Source organism: Carettochelys insculpta, chromosome 14 (assembly GCF_033958435.1).
Source record: "Carettochelys insculpta isolate YL-2023 chromosome 14, ASM3395843v1, whole genome shotgun sequence".
Taxonomy (NCBI): Eukaryota; Metazoa; Chordata; order Testudines; family Carettochelyidae; genus Carettochelys; species Carettochelys insculpta.
The window spans coordinates 23,884,410-23,907,914 of NC_134150.1; the positions used below are offsets into that span (position 1 = coordinate 23,884,410).

General features: G+C 45.4%; 1 protein-coding gene across 5 annotated transcripts in view; it reads left to right on the forward strand.

Moving 5' to 3' along the window:
- TDRD12 (tudor domain containing 12) overlaps window positions 1-23,505 on the forward strand; it is a 139,290-nt gene that overhangs the window by 18,091 nt on the left and 97,694 nt on the right. For all 5 annotated transcript variants that reach the window (XR_012647420.1, XM_075008300.1, XM_075008302.1 and 2 more), the window contains exons 9-13: window positions 1,705-1,784; window positions 10,872-10,948; window positions 12,654-12,714; window positions 13,870-13,974; window positions 22,490-22,675. Coding sequence is in view for 4 of the 5 variants with exons in the window: in XM_075008300.1 (XP_074864401.1) it covers window positions 1,705-1,784; window positions 10,872-10,948; window positions 12,654-12,714; window positions 13,870-13,974; window positions 22,490-22,675 (509 nt within the window). In the remaining variant the exon portion in view is untranslated. The remainder of the gene's footprint in view (window positions 1-1,704; window positions 1,785-10,871; window positions 10,949-12,653; window positions 12,715-13,869; window positions 13,975-22,489; window positions 22,676-23,505) is intronic.

Below are 23,505 nucleotides of genomic sequence, written 5' to 3' on the forward strand. Positions count from 1 at the left end.
AACACAAGCAAACTGTCTGAACTCACAATTCTTTTAGGACGTTTCTACACAGGCCGCTTCCTTTGGAAGTGGCATGCTAATACACGGAGCGATAGATGCAAATTCCCCGTGCCTCATTAGCATAACATCACGTAACTTGGAGTCCGGAAGACCCTTCTTCCAGATTCCAAAATGCCGTGTAGAAGTGCGGTCCCTGAGGAGCAGGGGGTCTTCTGGAAGGGTGTGCTTCTTCTGGATGCTCCTTCTTCCCAAAAATTTTTGGGAAGAAGGGGCCTCCGGAAGAAGGACTTCCTTCCGGAAGCGCCCTCAGGGCTGTACATCTACACGGCGTTTTGGAGTCCGGAAGAACTGTCTTCCAGATTCCAAATCACGTGACGTTATGCTAATGAGGTGCAGGGAATTTGCATCCGCGCCTCATGAGCATCTTTCGCTCCGTGTATTAGCATGTCACTTCTGAAGTAAGTGGCCTCTGTAGAAACGGCCTTAGACTGGGCAATGTCTAGATTGAGCATTTTTTACCCTACTGGATATTCAGTCCTTAATTAACAGCTTTGTCTGTTAAACCTGGGACAGTTTCTTCAGTCTTCTGAGCGTCCTTATTGCTTGCAGCATAGGTGGGGGAAAGAGAAAGTGAAGTATGGGCCCCCATTTATTCAGTGTTATGCCCTCAGTTTATGTTCTTGGAGAACACCAATCCAAATATGTAAGTATGTGTGGTGTGCATTGCTGAGTACCCAGGCAAGGTTGATAACTCTGGTGTGATCTTATGCAGGTGAGTCATAGAATTGTAACTTCCTTGCATGATGATGGCTGTTGATGGTGGCTTAACACCCGTCCAGGCGTTGGTTACTTTCATTGCTGTTGTTTCTGGAAAGCTAACATTGGCCTGATTCCCCCACTCTCAGCATGTTTTATTGACAATCATACGACACATTTTTGTCACTTCATATGCATTAATGAGACACGTACCAAGGGTACATCTTCACTATCAGGAGGACACTGCTGTGACTGATATTCTGGAGTTGGATTTAGTGTGCCCGTTAGGGACATACTAAATTGAACTCTCAGAGTTCCCCCTCAGCCCCAGTGCAACTGTGAACAGGAGATAAGGCATAAGAATAGCCATGTTGGCTGACATCAATGGTGAATTTTTTTATGTGCCCAATATGGAGGTGATGTGTTGCATATCATCTCCATATTAATGTACCTAACAAAATTCATTACACACACAGATACAAAAACTTGGAACATGGGCTTAAATTTTTGGACCTGGTCTTGAGCCCAAGATGTGGGACTGTGCAAGGTGGGAGGTTCTTAGAACTGGGACTGCAGTCCAAACCTGAGTGTCTGCATTGAAATTAAAGAGTTCCTCAGTTTGAGCTTGTTGAGTACAAGAAATCTGGCATGGGAAAGCCATAAGTTTTTAATTGCAGTGTAGACATGCTCATAAGGCCCAGGTTTTTAAAGTGCACACACCACCATACATATACTACATGTACTTTAGAAGTATGCATATTTTTTATAAAAGTAGCTAAATGGATTAAGAGTTTATGCAATTAGGAAACTTTCTTTGAATTTCTTTGTGGAACTTGGGTGTGATTTCATATACATTAGGTGATTTTTAATAACAAAAACAAAGTACATATTTTAAAACTGTTGCGTCTATCATTGTGATTGTAGAGTATAATCATATGCTTCCTCTAGGTGCTGCAGCTTCTGATTCTTTTCTTGAAAAGACATACAAAAAAATCGCTACACCTGATCTTAATGGAAAAACTGAGTCTGTAAGTCTTGCAAACCATCTTTCAAACATGTCTTGAAATTAAAATTTGCATAAAATGAGTTGTTTTGAAGTGCTCCTTAATAAAAAGTTCATTTATTTCCTCTATACTTGCTTTTATTAGTGTGATGGACACTCCTCCCCACTCCGTGCTGTATGGAAAATGGGTTATGAATATAAATATGTATGACTCAGAGATGCTTTGGACAAAATGTGTCTTGTAAGATATCATTATTAATATTACCTGCTGAATCTGTATATCCTAGTTTTGTAGTTGAAGTTTTAAGTATTGTCTACATATTTGTGTTCCAAATGATTGTGTCTGTGAAGTCCTCAACAGGAGGTGTGGCTAACCCTGTTGTGAGAGTATGGCTTGTGACGCCATAGCAATACTTACCTGACAAAATCTTAATGGGTGCTAATCTATATCTGAAGAACTTTGCTCTTTGGCTGTGTCTACACTGGAGAGTTCTGTCGACAGAAAGGGCCTTCGGTCAACAGAGTCTTGACAGAACTGTGCTTTTGCCTTGACAGAGTTATCCCTTCAAAATTTGAGGCATAACATTCTATCAACATAGTATCGTTGCCAGAAGTACAGTGTAGACACTTCTGTCAACAGAGAGGACTTCAGATGCTGGGCAGCTGTTTGCAGAGCTGCCATTCCGCTTTCTGTCACCAGAGGGCAGTGCAGTCTGGTAGTTCTCTGTCAACAGAGTAAGTTGTGTATAGCAAGAATCTGTCAGCAGAGGTTCTGGTGAGATTCCTCTGTCGACAAATGCATCTAGTGTAGATATAGCCTTTATGTTCAGACCAGCAAGCAAGCAATGGCTGATTGCCTAAGGAGAGGGACAGGTGGTTCACTGACGTGAGTCTCCACAGGAAAAAGATATAAAGAGGGCCCCGGTGTTCCTCCTTTTCTGGTCTTTAGCCTGCCTTGGAAATTACCTGACACACCCGAAGAAAGATACAGAACTTTATTGGGGACCCAGTCAGGGTCAGATCACTTCTGACCTGAAGATTTCACCTTGTATAAAAACAGCTATTTAGGGTAAAAACTAACTAGAATATCATTATCTATTAGGGATATTAATGTTGAGCTGGTTAACTGGTAAGTCTCATCCTAAATGGATGAGGGCTAACAGGCTACAATTAACTGCTAGGGGCTGGAGCAGTCACCAATGTGCTGTGGGCAGGTGGTTGCTTCAGCCCTGTGGGGGCCTTGCAGACAGGGGTGCTCCAATGCAACCGAGTAGTCTCTATCTGTGGTGACTGGGGGGGCAGGGCAACTGAACAGGAGGCAATGAGATGCATCCAGGTTAAATTGCTTCATTACCTGGCTCTACTAGTGAGAGGTAACTTCCTCACTCCCCCATCCACAGTTCCCTGCTGCATAAGCCCTGGATCCTATTTTTCCACTGCACAGCCAACTGATTTAAGTGTGTTTTACCCTCAGAAGTGCAAGACCTAATAAATATTAGTCTTAAAGTTGCCACAGGACTGCTTGTTATATCTGAATACAGTTATCAGGTCCTTCTTAGTCATCTTTTCTTAAGATTAAACATGCCCTGTAGTTGTAATGTTTCTTTATAGGTCAGGTGTTCTAAATCTTTTATCATTTAATTGTTTTCATTGGGACTTTCTCCAGTTTGATCATTGCTTTCCTAAACTGTGGCACTCAGAATTGTATGCTGTTCTCTAGCTGAGCTATTAAAAATGCCAAGTAGAGTGGGACAGTTACCTCCGCTGGTCTTACATGTTGTTGTCGTCGTCATCATCATCAAGCATGGTCTCAGCACCCATTAATGTCTGATTCCTCCCTCACTATTGGCTTCCATCTTTCCCTGTCCAGTTTGGAGTGACTTAGTTTCTGTAGACTAGATCTGCCCCAATCTACTATATCATCTGCCCATTCTCTGTGGCATCTGCCTCTCCTTTTCAAACAGTCCGTTATGGCAAGTACCGGCTCTTGACTTTTCTCACATTGTTGATTCTTCAGGTATGCCCAAATAGCTGTAACTTCTGTTTGTATAACCTTCTACAGTATGTTCTCTTTTGGCTGTATCTTCCTATATAACTCCTCGTTAGTGACTTTCTGCATCTAGCCTATTCTCAGGATCTTTCTGTAACAATTGCTCTTGAATGCCAACTTCCTTCTCTTCGAATCTTTCATTATCACCTGTGTCTCACATCGGTACAATGTGCTGCTGAACACACAGTTGCAAGACGCTCAGCTTTGTTCCTAAGGTAACAGCTTTGCTTTTCCAGATCTCATCTATCACCTTCAAACTTGCTCTTGCTTTCACTACTCTTGTCACTGTTTCCTTCTTACAGTCTAGATCATACATAACATGGCTCCCCAGATACGTGAACTTACGTACTTCGATCCTGTCTACACTCATCTGCCTTCCTATTTCCTTATCTCCAAATACCACTTTTTCATTTATCAATGTTCATAATCAGTCCATACCACTTCCCTACCTTGTTTAGCACCTGCACCATTCTCGCTAGCTTCTCTTCGTCTTACTCGATAACTATATCATTTGTGAATCTCAAGTTGTTAATTCTCATCCTGTGCAATGACATCTATTCTACCTCTTGCTTGATCTTATCCATCGCTCTCTAGGTATGTGATGAAGATACTCAAAGATATTTGATCTCCTTATCTCATACCTCAACTCATTCTAAAGCAACTTCCCAGCTCTCCTCATGTTCTGACCACTGTCTCCGCATTGTCATTTGATATCCTTCAACAACCGTATCAGTCTGCTATCCACCTCATATGACTCCAACACTGCCCAAGTGACTGAGCTATACGGTCAAATGTCTTCTGAAATTTGTTCAAACAATTGTAGATGTTCTTGTTTTTTGTCGACCTTTCTTCACTATCAATCTTAGTGCCAATATCTGCTGTACAGTAATTCTTTCCTGAATTCTACTTGCTTGTCCGCTAGATGTTCTTCTGTCTGTGATCTCAGTCTCTTTATCAGTATCATCATCAGCACCTTGCCTAGATGGTTCATTAGGGCAGTCATTCTGTAGTTCTTGCGTTGCAGTGCACTTCCTTTCTTGTGTATTGTCACTAGCATGGATCTTGTTCGTCCTTAGGTCCTTTCCCTTCTTTCCATGTGCTATTACATAGTCAGTGTATTTCCTGAATCATACTTTCTCTGTCATATTTGATCATCTTTCCTGTGATCTTATCATTTCCAGGGCTCTTGTTGTTCTTGAGTTGTTTCACTGCTCTTTCCACTTCCTCCTTCAAAGTATTGGTCTTGCTTTTTGTGCTCGGAGGAGATATCTCTTTCAGTTCTTCCATCTGTCTGTCTGAGACACTGAGGTCCAACTGTGCTTTGTATAGATTGGTGCAATATCTTGTCCATCACTGCCCAACCTTCTCCTTGTTCATGAGCACCATGTCATTCTAGTCTTTAGTTGCCATCTTCTTCAGCTGCCACTTCGTATGAATATTCCTGATCATCTTATACACCTCCCTGGTCTTAAAATCACCATAATACCTCTCTCTGGCCGTTTCGACATAGGCAAGATCTTATGAAAGAACGGTGCCTTCTTCCGGAAGATCTGAGGAGCGTCTACACATGCAAGGCACTCTTTCAGACTTCTTCCAGAAGAAAGTGTCCCCTCTTCCAGATTCTGTATTCCATTTCAGAATCAGGAAGAGGACCTTCTTCCGGAAGACTGTTCTGGAAGAAGGCATGTGTAGATGTTCCCGGACGACTGCTTCCAAAGGAAGCAGTCCTCCATGGTGGCAGCCTGCTGTAGAGCAGGCTGCTCTAGACACCCCCAGTGAGCCTCTATGGTCCCCGGGACCTTGCAGCCTTTAAAGCTGCAAGGACCTGGAGACCACATGACAGGAAGCTGTGTGTGTAAGATAAGCAGCATGTGCAGGGCTGCCAGCCATCACCCTGCACTGCCCAGAGGAGCCCCAAGAACCCGGAGGGCAGCCAGGACCCCAACCACGCTCCAAAATGGAGGGCCCCCTCCTGGACTGAGCCAGAGCTCCAGGACCACCTGGAGCTCTGACATGATGAGGAGGTCCTCCGGGACACCAGTGGGCACCGGAGGAAAGCCCCAGCATTCTCCTGCCTCTCCCAGTGCCTGGCTGCCCTTGGCCACCCCTCCCGGACACCGGAGTAGGTCAGGTGCAAGGTGAAGGAGCTGTGGCAGGGGTACATGCGCGACCGGGATAGCACCCGCAGATCCGATCATGCCCCTGCCAGCTGCCCCTTCTACCGGGAGCTGCAGGACCTCCTGGCTGCTGACAATGCCTCCCCACCTCGCATCACTGTGGAGACAGCCGCAACTGAGCCCCCTGCTGCACTGGAGGAGGAGGAGGACAAGGGACCCCCCACTGTGGATGTCCCATCTGATGGGGAGTCCACAGACGGGTCCCTCATCATCATCATGGTGCCCTCCACTGCTAGCAGCCAGGCCTCCTCCAGTCGGGCATCACCTGACATGTATGAGGCCACCTCGGGTAAGTGTGCACACTGGAAAAGCACTGTAGGGGAGGGGGACACCTGGGCCCAGGCCCCGAAGCCCCTAAAGCCTGTCACTGGTCAGGGCCCAGGGTATGCCCTTGCCTGCGAGCAGCACTCGGCTCCCTCTCACATGGAGTGCCCCCCCGAGCGTGCTGAGGCCCCCCACCTCCCCGGGCAGCAGAGCTGCATCCAAAACCCCCCACGGCCGAGACACACACCCCAGCCCACAAGCCCTTTGCCAGGGTGGGCCACCGTGGATAGCACCCTGGCACCGGCATCATGCCTCAGTGGCTGCTGTGGTGAGTGCACGCAAGCCGGCATGGCAGCCTCCCCGGCACACGCCTGGCCCATGGAGGGGGTAACTAGCTGTGGAGACTGAGGCCATGCCATTCAGGTCCCAGATGTGGCACTGACATCCCCCTCTACCCCCACCCTCTCTCTTAACAGCGGTACTATCCGAGGGCCGGGACAGCTGAATGAGGAGCCCGGGGCCTGCCGGCCCCATCCAGGCAGGAGGACCCAGCAGCCCATCAGCTGGGCCCACACCAGCCCCTGCTGCGCAGCGGCCACAGGTGTGCTGGACCTGATGCAGCCACTGTGAGGAGGAGGTCGCGGCCTACGTGGCAGTCCTCCACCAGCAGAACGCCCTTGCTGAAAGATGGCTGGCCCTTGACAAGGTTGAACTGCAGTAGAGGCAGGACACATGGGGGAAGGTGGTGGGGACGCTCAGCAGCGTGTGCGGGGCCCTAGCGGGCCAGCCCCCAATGCCCCCCCTCAGCTTCCCTACCCACAGTTCCCCTGGAGGTTCCCCCCAAGGCCTTCCTGCTGTCCTGCCCCAAGGCCCCTGCAACTGCCCCAGCTGCCCCCCCGGCTGACCCCTCAGCTGCTCCTGAGCCCCCAGCCCATGACCCTGAGGCTGTGGCCTCCCTACTGCCCCTGGGCCTGCCCAATGCTGCACTAAGGGACCTCGCAGCATGGCTTGTGTCCACAGTGGGCCCCATGGAGGCTTGCCTGGGCCACAACTCCCCCTCCTCCAGCCCCTCTGCTGAGGCTGGGCCTGATGCTGACTGGCCCTACCTGCTGGTGCTTCCAGCCCCATCAGGGCCCCGCAGGGGACCATGCACCCAGGGTGGGAGGGGTGCGTGTGGGCACTGGGGCTCGCAGCCTTCCACCCCATCCCTTGATTAGGGCCCCCCAACTTTCCTGCCCCTATCCCCTTACCCCCATGTTTATAGTTCACTTCCTATCAGGTTTTGTTTTTTATTTTTCTTATTCACCATTTACTATTTACATTGCTCACGTTTGTTAATGGTTCAGGGTTAAATATATGTTAACATTCAGCACCCCCTGTGTCCCTGATTACTGTGGGTGAGGGTGAGGGGCTGGGGGTGTGAGGTTGTGTGTAGAGGGGGCCTTTGGGGAGGGGTGTGGGGGTTAGTAGTTCCCTCAGCTGAATGCCTCCCAAAGTGCCTCCCAGATCCGGAGTCCATTACAGTCGAGCCGCTGGTTGGGGGGCTGCAGCGGGCTGCTGGTAGCAGGGGGCCAGCTCCGCCATCTGGCCCTGGGGCAGGGTCCTCTCACGTGCCTTGATGAGGTTGTGGAGCATGCAGCAGGCGGTCGCGACTTGCAGGACGTTCCCCACCCCCACATTAAGGCGTGTGAAGAGACACCTGAACCGCGCCTTCAGACAGCCGAGAACACACTCAACGGGATACTGGGCCCATGTGACCCGGGCATTAAACAGCTCCTGGGAGGGTGTGAGGTGACCTGTGTATGGGCTCATCAACCAGGGCTGGAGTGGGTATGCTGGGTTGTCCACGAGGCCAAGAGGCATCATGATGTACCTGATGGCTTGCTCCCACCGGGGCACATATGTCCCGGTCTCCATCCTGCGGAACAGGGCAGAATTCCGCAGGATCCGCGCATCATGTGCCCTGCCCGGCCAGCCAACATAAATGTCTGTGAACTTTCCACGGGCGTCCACCACCACCTGGAGCATGATGGAGTGGTACCCCTTGTGGTTGACGTATCGGCTGCCACTGTGGTCAGGGGCCCTGATGGGGTTATGCATCCCGTTGATCGCCCCGAAGCACTGGGGGAACCTGAGCGCAGTGAAGCCCTAAACGACTGCATCTAGGTCCCTGATGCTCACCAGCTGCCCCACCAGCACGTGGTTGATGGCCCTCACGACTTGCAGGGGAATAGGAGCACTTGTGGGCATATGCAGAGGTTTCCCTGCCCCCCTCCCTTTCCATCCCCTCCCTCCCTATTGGGGCATCTCTCCAGCAGCAGCCAAGTGGTATCCTTTCTGGGCTAGGCCTGCCTGACCCCCCCCATCCCTGCTCCCTCCCAATCGGCGCCTGGGATCCCCTGAGCCTGCCAGTCCCCTTCCTCCCGCTGGTGGAGCAGAGTCTGGGACAGGGCTTACCTGGAGGATGACAGCCCCGATGGTGGATGTGCCCACCCTGAACTGCTGCCCAATGGATCAGTAGCTGTCCAGGGTGGCCAATTTCCAGATGGCGATGGCCATGCTCTTCTCTAGGGAGGGGGCTGGCCTCATCCAGGTATCCTGTCGTCATAGCATGGGGGCAAGCAAGCTGTAGATCTTGAGGAAGGTCTCTTTCTTCATCCGCAGGTTCTGCAGCCAGTGGTCGTTGTCTCAGTCCCCCATAATGACCCTGTTCCACCAGTCTGTGCTGGTGGCGTGAGTCTAGATGCGCTGGACTGGCTAGAGGGGGGTGCGGGACCCACGGGGCTGGGCCTCTGTCTCCATCGGAGGCTGAGGAGGGTGGCCGGTAGGATGGCTAGCATGCAGGTGAGGACAAGCCTGCTGTCCTGCGGCTGCTTGGGGTCCATGCTTGCTGGTTGGTGGGCGCTGGATAGAGACCTGGGTCTGGCTTGCTGGGCACAGACTTGGCTCGCCTCGTCAGCGTTTGCAGAGAGGGGCTGTTGGGATAGGGCTCCCTGGCTGTGTGACCCTGTCTGTGCTGTTTTTCCCTGTTCTTCCAGAAAAGTGCCATTGCATGTGTAGATGCACTCTTCTGGAAGAAGATGATCATCTTCTGGAAAAAGTACCATGTGTAGAAATGGCCTGTATGTTCACAATGCTCCTCTAAACATTTTGTCTTATCCTTTCTGGCAGCTTTCCTTATGTTGTTGCATTTCACTCTATACTGCTGTTCTGACCTTGTGGAAGTATCCCTTCTGATCTTCAACACTCTCTTCTTTTGGACCAGCTTCAGTGTTGCCTGCATAATCCACTTCTTACTGATCTTCTCGTCTTCTGGAACCATGTGCTCAATTGCCTCTACTGTCACAATAGCCTTCCCATTGACTCTCTTACCTAGGTCTTTCTCTGTGTCCACATTCCCGATATTCTTCTCGAGGGCTGCTCTGGATGCACTCTCTTTTCCTTCTTTGCCTAGCCTCTCCATGTCTCTTACATATGAGACAATTGTTAATGGTCTTCAGAATATTAGCCTTTTCACAACCATGTCACATTGTTGACTCATACTCAATTTATCTACTGTAACCCCTAAATCATTTTCAGCAGTACTACTGCCTAACCAGTCATTCCCCATTTTATAATTTTGTATGTGACTTTTTTTTCCTTCCTAAGTGAAATATTTTGCTCTCTATTGAATTTCTTCTTGTTGAATGCAGAGATTTCTCCAATTGTCATGGTTGTTTTTAATTCTAATTCTGTCCTCCAAAGTGTTTGCAGCCTCTTGAAGCTTGGGATTATCTGTAAATTTTATAAGCATACTCTGCATTCTGTTATACAAATCATTCAGTATTTTCATTAGCACAGTGAAGCACAGAATTCCAGATCTGAGGAAGTGGATCTGTCCCACGAAAGCTCATCACCTACTAAATAATTTTGTTAGGCTGCCTCTACACTTACCCTGAAGTTCAATGGCTGTTAGGCAGTTTTTAGTATGCCAATTGCATACCAAAAATCGGCTTTGCAGCTGTCAACTTCTGTGTCTGTCTTTACATCAGAAGGTTGATGGGAGCACTCCTCCCATCAACCTCCCTTACTACATGTGGCTCAGGAGGAGTTCTGGGGGTCAACATTGACCCTGGAATGCGCCATTTTGTGCAAGTGCAAAATGACACCCCGGAAGATCTATCTGGAATGGTCAATCTTCTCTGGTAAGTGTAGATGTAGCCTTAGTCTTTACAGTGCTATGTGACTGCTGTTTTTATTTTATGAAGGTAGACTAATTTGGCTACTTCCCTGTGACTGGTCATAAAATGTTGTCAGTGTTCTGATAATGTTGGTGTGAATTATTAATCTGTTGCATCTTAATGCTGAAACAAAAAATATCTGATTATGTTGCATTTTTATTCGTTTCAGTTTTGTTCTTTTTTTATACAAGATGTGAAATTAACTTTGTCTTGTCCTCCTGTGGCCATTGTGAGTGAATTATGGCTTTTGTTTTTTCTGGCTAGAAGTGCTTGTAATGTAGCACGAAAAACAAAACACATCTTATAGTGTATTCTATTTTTCACATGGAATAATGATTTTTTTTAAATGCTTGTCCTCTGGGCAATTACAATGTATCAATTTTTTTGTCTTGTTTTGTTAGACTTTCGGAGCCGCTGTGGATTTTTCTTTTAAAGAAAATATAGATATTTCTGCACAGCCTGCTGTACATATAAACAGGTATGTTGGAATGTAATTACCTTTTTCAATTCCTATATGTAAAATTAATAGAAATCCCTGTGTTTTCAATCAATGGGTTGAGGCCATTAAAAGAGTATGTAGCTTTGGGGGGTTTTGTTACTATTGGTGTTCATATTTGGAGTAAAACTAGTGGTTTCATTTAAAGAGAGACACTTGTGTGTCAGTCAGAAAACTCCCAGTTTGGCAAGTTATTTAAATGTATTCCTAACTAAACATCCATTGAGTCCCACTAAAGATGAGTATTTGTATTTTAAAGTGCCTGTCTAGATGAGATCTAAGTTTGGTTTACAGCTTTTTTGTGCACTTGAAGTGAGACAAACTAACCTTGCCTTGCTTATTAATTGGATGCATTTTAGCCAAACATCAACTGTTACTGGTGTGTGTGTGTGTGTGTGTGTGTGGGGGGTGGTGGTGGGGGGGGGGGGGGGGAAGAAAGGGTGCAAATGTTTTTGGGCCCAGTGTTCCAAAAGGGCTGGAGCAGGGGTCGGTAACCAAAATAGCAAGAAAAGCCATTTTTTTCCAGTTTAGTAAAAAACTCAGTAGTTCAAGAGCCACAGTGCATGTGACTGCAAGATGGTCCTTAATAAATAATGTCAAACCACACTTCTTATAACCCCTATTTTAAGATCAGCGCACACAATGATTTGTAATGTGATCCATGTTTACTGCGGGACATTCATAAACATTTTACATATTCTGTTTCCTCACACTTCACTGCTGTGTCTACACTACCCCCCTACTTCAAAGGGAGGATGGTAAGTAGGGTGTTGGGAGTTTATTAATGAAGTGCCGCAGTGCATATGCAGCACTTAATTGAGCAAATTCCATCCCTGGCAGCATCTTCAAAGTGTTAAACTTGGAAGTGATGGCTCACGTCTAGCTGCGGCTAACCCACCGGTACTTTGAAGTCCCGTTACTCCTCAAAATTTTGGGGGACTTTGAAGTACCGGCGGGTTAGCTGCAGCTAGACGCAAGCCAGCACGTCGAAGTTTAACACTTTGAAGTTGCCGGGGCGGGTGGGGAGGGTGGAATTTGCTTAATGAAATGCTGCATATGCAGCACAGCACTTCATTAATAAACTTCCAGCACCCTACTTACCATCCTCCCTTTGAAGTAGGGAGGTAAAGTAGACACGCCCTACATGTGCTTTGTACCAATGTTTTCCTGACTTTAACTCCCAAAATTTCTGTCTCTCTCTCTGGAGGACGCTAGAGGGAGTTCTGTGAAGTAGATTTTTACTTTTATTCCGTTTTCTCTTTTTAAACATGTAAGGGCATGACAAGAAAGCTAAGTGAAGGAGTTTAGCAGTTGAAGCCAGATTTGGTTAGTTGTTTCCCTTTTTGAAATTTCAAACTCCTTTCTTTCTTATTTGGAGTTTGTGTTTTGTATCCTGGGAAATTAGCTGTTGACAGCTGAGTAACTGTTACAGGTCAAAGGCAAGTGTTAAACTGAGAACATCTAGATTTATTAGTAACAATGATTTTTCTTTTATTATGACTTTCTGGAGTTTTTTGAAGAGAATTTAAAGCCTTTGCATACATGCTAGGCATTTGAAATATTTCACAGCATATTAATAATGTACACATATACACTTAAGTGAAGTTAAAAACTGGTTGCACTAGTGTTTGAAAAAGAACATCACTGTATTATAAGTATCGGTTTTAATACTTGAACACTTTTTCAGGCTCCTGCAGTTTTTGAATCCTGATCCTTTGAAAACTAGTGATATTTCTTATGAGCAGCAGGTACTTCTAACACTTCATTTATTTTATGCAAACTTCACTAGTAAGCTCTTTATGGTCTTGTAACTGTACATTGTCAAAGGAGTCTGATTTTAAAAAACATTGAATACTTATAAGAAGTTTAGTAGGATACAAGAATAGCATTATCATTAGACAAGATGTGAATCATATTTCAGAACCCTAATTGCTAATGGTTGTCCTTATGATCATATATTTTTCTATGTAACTGAAATGGGATAATCTTTTGTAATTGGGTAGGTTTGTTCTAAGTTTATGGGAATCATATAGACTTAAGAGAGGAACTTCTGGGATTCACATACACTTTTTGGTTCTATTTTATATTTGTAAAAATTAATCTGTGCAGACACTTTTAATATATTCCAAATACATTGTTTTCAGACAGAGTTTGGCTTCCGAACTAATCTTAGTTAACTATTCTAAAATGTATTGAATTTTTAGAATTCTTGCTATTTGAATATCAACTTGTGATGACTAAATATTTTTATTTTAAGATGTTTCCACAAAGAATGCATTGGTGCTTACACAAGTATTACCATATAGTCTCCATTTAGAAAAAGTTTGCAAAGAGTAACTAAGAGTAATCAGAATCTCAGTAGTAGTGGGGAGCGGAAAATTAGATTTCTTTGACATAAGAGGAAGAAAGCTATGTTTTTGCTAGAAAAACAAACAAGAAAATTTTGCTCTTTGGCCAAATTTTTAATATGTTGACAACTGTAGTTCATTATCTAACAAAAACAGGCATGCTATCAGGGAGTCTTCATGCTTAAGAAAAGGTCTGCAGGTTTGTGGCAAATGATATTTTAAAAAAAAAATCCTGGATTTTCAAAAATTGTCTCTGCACATTCCCACTTTCATTATGTATGCCACTATTATCTCTCAGCTTTGAAACCATCTAGAACATTTAACCATCTAGAACCATCTAGCCAGTTGGGATGATGCAGCCATTCAGCGGAAGATGTAAATCCAAAACATGAAAAAATAGGCAGGTCCCATTTCTTTTAAGATGTACAGGTGGGACTGTGCAGAAGCACTTGAACTCCAAATGTATTCTTTGACCGCTTTAGTGGGGTAGCATATGAAATAAAAGTGTATTACATATATTTGTTAGCATTTTCTAAATGGTATATGTACTTTCAGGTGTTTAAAAAAATCAATATAGGACAACCTCCCGTTGTTCTCAGCAACAAAACAGAGCCATGTTCAACTCTTGAAACAGCACCACTTTTGGTTGATCTGAAAAAGGTAGGATTAACATTTATTTGATATAGTGAATATATTAAAGCAGGTTTCTCAAACCCCAACACATTCTTCAAATATTAAAGGACACCATTATTTTATTGTAAAAGAGAGACAGGAGTGACCAGGAATTGTGTATATTTTTTTAAAAAATAGTACCTTTTTGAGACTCAGTTTCAAACGTCCAACCCCTTCCTCTATTTCTTGACAGAGGCGCTAGGAAGAACTATCAGAGAATTGTCCAGACAATGAACTGGTAAAACCTCCTGGCTTCTTTTGGGGACCTGTGTATGGGAAAGGGTATTTGCTTATATGTGTCTCCTCCAATAGGCATAGAGGAAGATATGTGTAGACATGTCTCCTGTGCTTAAGATGGAGAGTCAGACTCATGGCAAACAGCATCTTGGAGACCAAAGCCAGCAATAAGCAGGAAGGGATTGGGGAAAGTGTGGGTAACAGTCTTTTTTTCGTCAGACTTCAGGGTGGGAGAGGAGGGAATTTTTTATTACCTGAGTACCCTAGCAATTACTTCTAACTTGGAGATTCTTCATTTAATGACTTCCATTGATTACTTCAGGATAATTTTGGATGTGTCCCGAAGATTCAGGTCCTATAATTTAGTATATTTTCTCAAGAAATTCTACAATGACTGGAGTGTTAACGGCCGGTTTGATGCTTTTGGAAAGTGGGCAAAAGCTTTTAAATACACTTAGTGTTGAATGAAATCATAAACTAACTATATCCATGAGAAGAATGTGGAGCTGGTTGAATTTTTCATTGTTGCTATAAAGCAGGTCATTCTCTCCTTCCTGATTTTACTTTGGCTTATTTGTTCAGAAGGATCCCATTGATGGTAGCTGTCTTCAGACTGGTTCTTCAAGTAATGTTCCTGTGAGTGCTTCACTTGCAGGTGTGGTAGTGCCTGGGAGCCAAGATCGTCCTCAGTGCTCGTCAGACTGCGCAAACACACAGCGCCCCCTGCCTTGTGCTGTGAGTGGGATATGTGTAACATAGCACTGTATGGTCTCACTGGTCCCAGTTACTTCTCTCATCTTTGGTATTGGATGGAGCTCACTTCTCGACATAGTCCTTTATCTGTTGTAGTATATTTAGTATTTCTTCTCTTTGTTCATTCTTCAATCAAAAACATTTATTAAACTTTACCTTGATAGCTATTTTATTAGAATAGGTTTCCATTTTCTTCCCATTTGAAACCAGGAAGCTTTGTTCCCTCATCCTTATGTCCATATACCCTGGATTTAAAAGGTGTATCCCTGTGAGGCTGCTTTTTGGGTAACGTATGGCCATCCACAATGTATTTACTATCTGGAAGAGGGACGCATCCCACAAAAATGTCCCATTGTCATGGCATAACTGCAAAGCCAGAAAAGACTGGGACACTAGGTTAAAATTTCTCCTCCTGGAGAAATCACTGTAAACCGCATAAGACCTAAGCCCTGACTCGCTTGCTGTGAGGCCCTCATGCTCTATCAGGTTGTCTACTGTACTTTTTTCCTTCAGGGACGCAGGAAATGAAGATATCTGTCTTTTACTACTGAAAATAAATGAGCTTTTTCCTCATGCTCTGAGGCAGTCTGCAAGAACACCATCTTCTGTAAGGACAGTCACCTCAGCATTCTCTGACAGGACATATATCCAGTGCCTGAGTACGTCCAGTACCGGAATGAAAAAAATGATCTAAAGACCTTAGCCAAGAAGACATAAAAGCTTCAGTGTTTTCTCAGCTCTGGAGGCCAAGGAAAGCTGGCTTTAGAAGCTGTGGAACTGACAAAAGTGCTGGCACCAGCATCCTTTTCTACATTGACAATTTTCTCAGCACTGGGCACGATTAAAACCATGAGCACTGGCCATGTCTCTTGCTCTGTCTACTGTCTCTTCAGGGGAACACTTTTTTTTTGGCACTAAGTTATGCATTGGCACCAGTTACGCTTTTTCCCTTCCACAGGACTTTCAGGCAGCTAAAGACCTGTTCTTTTCTGGCACTCCTGAATCCCCTAGTAGTAGTAGTAGTAGTAGTGTCCTTCAGTCTACGTAGACTATGGATCGCGCCCTTCGTAGTTCCGTTTGGCATCCTCATTTGCAGCGTCGGCTGTGACTGTGAAGACCCACACGAGAGTGACAGTCCTTGCTGCATCTGTTGCATATGTAATGGGTGTCTGGCAGGTCCTTGCTGTGCTTTCTGTGGGCTCGCTTCTCTTTTGCTAGCTGTGTGATCCTTAACTCACCCTTCTGGAGGCCCTTGTATAGTTCCTGTCTCCATCTGCTGCGATCGTCTGCCAGCTCCTCCCAGCTGTCTGGCTTGATGTCTACTTCCCTGAGGTCTCTCTTGCAAACATCTTTGTAGCGCAGCTGGGGGCGTCTGGGAGGTCTTTTGCCAGAGGCTAACTCTCCATAGAGGATGTCTTTTGGGATCCTTCCATCATTCATCCTGTGGACGTGGCCAAGCCAGCGGAGCCGCCACTGCCTGAGGAGGGTGTGCATAGCTGGGATTTCAGCTTGCTCAAGGACAGCAGTGTTGGACACTCTGTCCTTCCACAATATTCCAAGGATGCGCCTGAGGCAGCGCAAGTGGAAGATGTTCAGCCTTTTTTCCTGGCGGGCGTACAGGTCCAAGTCTCGCTGCCGTAAAGGAGGGTGCTGAGGATGCAGGCTCTGTAGACTTGCATTTTGGTGTGAGTGTACAGCTTGTTGTTCCACACTCTCTTGCTGAGTCTGGACAGAGTTGTGGCCGCTTTTCCGATCCTCCTATTTAGCTCAGTCTCCAAGGACAGGGTGTCAGTGATGGTGGACCCGAGGTAAACGAACTCGTGGACGACCTCTAACGTATAGTTGTCAATGCCAATTGATGGAGAAACAGCAACGTCCTGAGCAAGTACATTTGTCTTCTTTAGGCTGATGGAGAGCTCAAAGTCCTTGCATGCTTTGGAGAACCAATCCAGCAGCTTCTGAAGCTGGTCTTGTGTGTGTGACACAACAGCAGCGTCATCTGCGAACAGCATATCTTTGATGAGGACTTCCCGCACCTTAGATTTAGCTTTCAGCCTTGCAAGATTAAACAGTTTCCCATCAGATCTTGTGTGCAAAAAGATGCCCTCTGTTGAAGATCCAAAGGCGTGTTTAAGGAGGAGCGCGAAGAAGATCCCGAACAGTGTCGGACCAAGGACGCATCCTTGTTTGACGCCGCTCCTGATGCTGAAAGCATCCGATAATGTGCCATTGTGTTGGACGGTTCCTCTCATGTCTTCGTGGAAAGACTGGATCATCTTGAGTAAGCGTGGCGGACATCCTATCTTGTGGAGCAGTTTGAACAGTCCATCCCTGCTGACCAAGTTGAAGGCCTTGGTTAGGTCGATGAAGGCAATATAGAGTGGCTTCCTCTGCTCTCTGCATTTCTCCTGCAGCTGCCTCAGAGAGAAGACCATGTCGACAGTAGATCTCTCTGCACAGAATCCGCACTGTGATTCAGGATACACCCTCTCAGCAATCTTCTGGAGTCTGCCGAGGATGACGCGAGCGAACAGCTTACCAGTGATGCTTAGGAGGGAGATTCCACGGTAATTGTTGCAGTCGCTTCTGTCTCCTTTGTTCTTATACAAGGTTATGATGTTAGCGTCGCACATGTCCTGTGGAACCTCTCCCTCTCTCCAGCACAGGCACAGTAACTCATGTAGGGGTTCCAGGAGAGTGTCCGTGGCACACTTGATAACCTCTGGTGGTATACCATCCTGGCCCGGGGCCTTTCCTACTGCAATGTTGTCGATGGCTTTCTTCAGTTCATCCATAGTTGGTTGCTGATCCAGTTTGTCCATTACTGGTAAGAGTTCGACAACATCGAGGGCTGAGTCAACCACAACGTTCTCGCGTGAGCACAGCTCGGAGTGGTGCTCGACCCAGCACTCCATCTGTTTGGCTTTGTCAGTGTTGACTTCACCAGATTTGGATTTCAGAGGTGCCATCTTGTTCTGGGTGGGTCTTAATGCCTTCTTGATGCTCTCGTACATTCTCCTGAGGTTACTGGTCTGGATGCTGCTGCATAGCTCGAGCCGGTAGTTGTTGGCACAGCACCTGGCCGTCTGCTATACTGTTTTTCTGGCTGCTTTGAGCGCTTGTAGGGTATTCTGGCTCGGCGAATGTTTGTACTCCAGGAGCGCAGCGCGCTTTTTTTCGATGGCTGGAATCATCTCATTGGAGTTAGCTTCAAACCAGTCATTTGTGTTTCTAGTTCTTCTTCCAAACACCGACAAGGCCGTGTTGTACGTTGTATCCCTCAGACGCTGCCATCTGGATGTCACATTGGCACCCCCAGGGTTGCTGCGCAGATTCTCCTCGAGGGTCGCTCTGAACTTTTCAGCTCTCTCTGAGTTAGCCGTCTTTCTGGCATCGATGCAGGGCCTTCCAGTTGGTTAAGAGCTGTGCAGCTTCTTGGGAATCACCTTGAGTTTGGAGCAAACTAACGAGTGATCTGTATTGCAGTCAGCACTATGATAGCTGCGTGTCAGAAGGATGTTTTTGAGCTTATCATGTCTAGTGATGACCACGTCTAGTTGATGCCAGTGTTTTGAGCGTGGGTGTCTCCATGACACTCTGTGCTGTGGCTTGGTTTGGAAAAATGTGTTTGTGGTATGTGCAAAGTTCGAGAAGACACTGACCATTTTCATTCATTTTTCCCACACCAAAGTGGCCTAAGCAGGAAGGCCACGAGTCACGATCGGCTCTAACTCTCGCATTGAAGTCACCCAGAATGTACAGTTGTTCGCGAGCAGGTATTTGCACTATGGCAGCACTAAGCACGTCATAAAACTTGTCTTTTACTTCTGGTGCGGCGTACAGGGTTGGGGCGTAAGCGCTGATCAGGTGGACAGGACCGGCACGAATTTGAAGTATGACCTGAAGGAGTCTTTCTGATCCACCCATGACTAATTCTACCGTTTGTAGAAGGGTGTTTCTGATGGTGAAGCCAACACCATGGTCCCTGGGTTCTTCTCGGGCTTTACCCTGCCAGAAAAAGGTGTAGTCCTTTTCCTTTAGAGATCCCGAATCTTTGAGACATGTCTCTTGCAGAGCAGCAATGTCAACTTGGAGCCTCTTCAGTTCCTCATCGAGGACAGTGGTCTTTCGGGTGTCGCTGATGTCCTGAAGATCTTCAGTCAGACCTGTCAGCATGGTCCGCACATTCCAGCAAGCAAGCTTAAAACTTTGATGGTTTGCTTTTCTTGTTGATTTTCTTATTGGTTTGCCTGGTGCTCAGCTTTCAGGTCACTTGTCAGGTTTGGGAACCTTAAGCCTCACACACCCAGTGAGGCAGGTAAACTGTGGCAGGACAGTACCCTATTGGCTGGGGGCTGCCCAGCTTGAGGCGGGCGGTGACTGTCCAGTGAGATGCGATGATCTCTCCCACCGTCAGAGGCAACCCCTGGCGCTCGTTCTCTACGCCAATCGAGCAAGAGCTTATAACCGGTACCTGTTACCTCCCGTGTTGGTTCAGCGCTGTTAGCGATGCTGGAGTACCTCTCCAGGCGTGAGCTTAGGCGATTATTGGGACCCTGGGCTGCCCAGACACCAGTGTTCCCCTCTCGGCTTTACTGATATAGTCCAAAGGAGAGGATAACCTCTATGTCTGGTACCAGCTCAGCTGCAGGAGTTGCCAGGTCAATGCCAGAAGTTGGCACAGAACCGCCTTTGGACTCCCCTCTGGATTTTCTGTCAGGGTGTACTCCCTTAGCCTTGCTCCTTTCCAGGATAACCCACAAGGCAGTGGGGCATGGAGAATGTGGGTATGGTCCCACTAACTCTTGCAGGTCCCACTACCTGAATCCCCTATCTGCAGGTTTACCCTCCTCCCACTTGCTGTGCTCCTTTTCAGACTAATGACATTCTTTCCTCTGAGGTTGGCTCCTTCTTTCTCCCTCATGGGGATGGATGGCTCCATCTGATCTTTGTCTACCAGACAAGTTCTACTTCCTTATCTTTACTATGCACAGTCTACATCTACACAGTCAATCCTGATATGGATATCCTGAAATCATCCACCTATTACTCTCCCTCAACACAGGTAGTATTGGCATTCTGGGACCCTGTACAGGGCAAAATTTGGGAAACTTCCCATGGAATAGAGCTAGAGAGCTATGCCTTTCCCTTACCTATCGGTGTGTGTCTCCTCCCCCCCGCCCCCGAGATTAGACTTGTACTAGTACTAACTGAGGAGCTGGAACAAGAGGAGGAATCTTAGCTGAGTCATGGATTTGCTGAGTCATGGAATTTAAAGTAGCGGGAATCTCCACCAACATTTACATTTCTCCACTTTCTACAGCTGCCAATGGCTTCCGATGTTTTCAGGGGTTATTTTTCAGTATTGCAGACAGCTGGCATATTCCTTTGAAGGAAGTCAAGAACCAACAGTGTAAGATGCTTGATTTTCTGCACATATCCTCTTCTCATACTGCACTAACAATCTGTGAGGCTCTTTTCAACCGCATGAAATTACTGTGACCTAGAGGACATCAGCAGACAGAGTAAAAACTTTGAGATCTGTGGTACATTTCAAAAAATTGAATAACATTTCCATACTTAGTGACAGACACTAGAGAGGTAATTTTGTGGAGTGTCAACCATGCAACAGAATGGTACTGACTGCAAGTCAGTGAGATGGACGCCAAACATTCCAGCCAGAAAATATTGTATTTCAGCAAAAGATGCTGAATTTCTTTTCTTGCAGCTCATTTCCAAATTTTCTGGTGGTCAGGGTGGTACTAGGGAGAGGCTTCGGTAACAGTCCTGTTCTAGCTAGACACCTGGAAATGGTTGGACTTACTTGGACAGAGTGTGTTCATCAGCCATGCTCTAGTTTTCTACCACAAGATTCTGATGGCTAAATATAGCTACTTAAGTACTCCATATGGGTGGAGCTTTATTAGGACCTTCTGGAAACAAAGTCTTGTCAGACCCTGACTCTCAAAACATTTTCTGAAGAGCCTTCAACATCTTAATTCACACATACAAAACCCACCTCTGGCTGGGACCTCAGCTTTGTCCTGTATTCTCTGACTAGATTTCCCATTTGAACCAATGGCTTCCTGTTCTTACATGCATTCATCAATGAAAACATCATTTCATGTCATCCCCACTTCTGCCCAATGAGTTAGTGAAGTTGCACTCTTTATGAAATATGTACCATACATAGTTTCATAAAGACCAAGTTATATTATGTCTACATCCAAAATTTTACCTAATTTTTTTTTATCTCAATCATTGCACACCATCAGGAGTCAGTTCTACCCACTTTAGGTGTGAGGTGAGCATTAGAATTCTACTTTGATAGGACTAACCTTTGTGAAGATCACACTTATTTCTCTCAATCACCAAAAGATTCAGAGGCACATCAGTCTTTAAGCCACACCTTTTCAAGTGGATCCTGCAGTATAGGTTTGTTTTATGAATTCCATGATAGCCTTCTACTATAATTAGAACTTTCTATACATTTGCTATCTACCTCTGTAACTTTTCTCAATATTGTAAAGCTGCCACAAGGGCATCAACAGACATTTCTGCCCATCACTACACTATTATTCATGGCACCATAATAGACACTCTGCTAGGGTATACTATTCTATTGTCAGCAGCAAATGTTGCTTTGAAGCCATAGCCTTCCATTTAGGCATACTGTTTTTAGTAACCTACAAGTGAAGCACCCATATGGTCATCACCTGAAGAAGAGAAGGGTACTCACCCTGTGCAGTTACTGAAGTATTTTAAGATCTATGTCCTTATCGGTGTTCTACCAGCTGGGTCCCTCTTCTCTGCTTTTGAGGTGAAAATGTACATTCTGGGGAAGAGAAGAAATGGGGGGAGTTGGACTGCATAGCACTATGTATAAACCTGCTCGTAGTGGGGCATGTGTGGCCTGATGGACCTTGCTGATAAAGATATCTGCTCTTCCATACGGGGGGGGGGTGTTGCCACGCCCACAAGTATAGTACCTATAGGTGACGCATTTTGAAGAACCTCAGTTACTGCACCAGGGGAATAACCTCTTCTTTTTTTTCCAATCAGCCCCATGGAGACTTCTATGTGCATTTAGAAAGCATAATTTTATTTAAATATTGGTGTGTAAGTGAATTAGTAATACTTCTACCAGGCATTACAACGTTTAGAGGAAGTGCAAGCAATGTTTTTGGAAATGTTGAAGCACTTCTAGGTTGTATATAAAGCTTCTGATGTATAGAAGAAAAATGCCATTGTAAATGTATTTGTGGTCTAGGAAATTGTGAATGAAAGATCCTGCTGCTGTATTATTGAGGGCAATTATTGACACAAATGTGGAGATGAAATAAAGTGAAACAAGCTTTCACCACAAAAGTTAAATATGTTTATATGTTGACTCAAAAAAGTACATGTTGCATTTGTTTCTTTATTTCAGATCATTACATATTTTTTAAGAATACATTCAAAATCGATCACTGAAATGTCCAGAACTTAGGTGATATAATACTGTTTGTTTCAGGCGCTTCTCCAGAATAAATTTCTAGGTCCTAATCTCACAGAATCATACTGCTGGCCACCAATAGCACGTGGATGTGATTCAGTTGTCATTTCTCATCATGGAAATAATCCTCTCTTGTATATTCCACCTATTCTTACATTTTTACAATCCGGGAGCTGTTACAAGTCACTACCAACTAGGAATGGAGTAAGTACAACAAATTTTTTTTAAAATACAGTGGCACTTTTTCTAATGTAAAGTGTAAGTGAATTAATAGAGTTTTGTATGAAAATATGCTTACATTCTGAGTGTAAGACCTAAGCAATTCAGGAGTAACTGGTAATGTAAAGGCAGTTAAAATAAGCCTCAAACTCTTAGTTTTCAGTAAATAGATGACATCTACGTAATGGTCCTACCCACATCTAGCAGAGCAGTGAAAAAGGTGTGTACGATTGAGTCCCTCTCCAGTCTAATAACTTTTATATATTTTTTATTTCTTTAAATTTCATTACATATTAAATAAAAAGATAACCTTGATGTTCTGATGATCATTGAGTAAAATATATTGAAAATGTAAATTTCCCTTGCTGTTCCATAGGATAGTCTTTGAAGTACTGTCCCTATGGGTGTTCTGTATGAGGTTCTCATGCTTTCAGTGCAACTTTGGTTATGCAGATTGTTGAAGCAAAACACTTCTCTGTGTTTAGGCGGCTAACATTCAGCTTTATTGAGTTCAATAAAGAAACATGTGAGCCAAACTGGACACTGGTAAAACCAGGTCCAGCAAGGCTGCTTGATGCAGCTCACTCTAGTATTTTATACCCTTACACAAACAAAGCCCAGCGTCAGAGGCAATTAGTTAGAGAATCGTAAATCACTTCTCAAGGGGAAACCATTATCAGCAAAGAGAAATAGGTAGGTGGGGGGGGGGGAGAGAGCTGGAGCCTTAACTCCAAACAGTCCATTAACACATTCCATAGAGCTCATCCTCCCTGCCATTCCCAAATAGGTCAAGGAAAGGACAGGCTCTTGTGTGC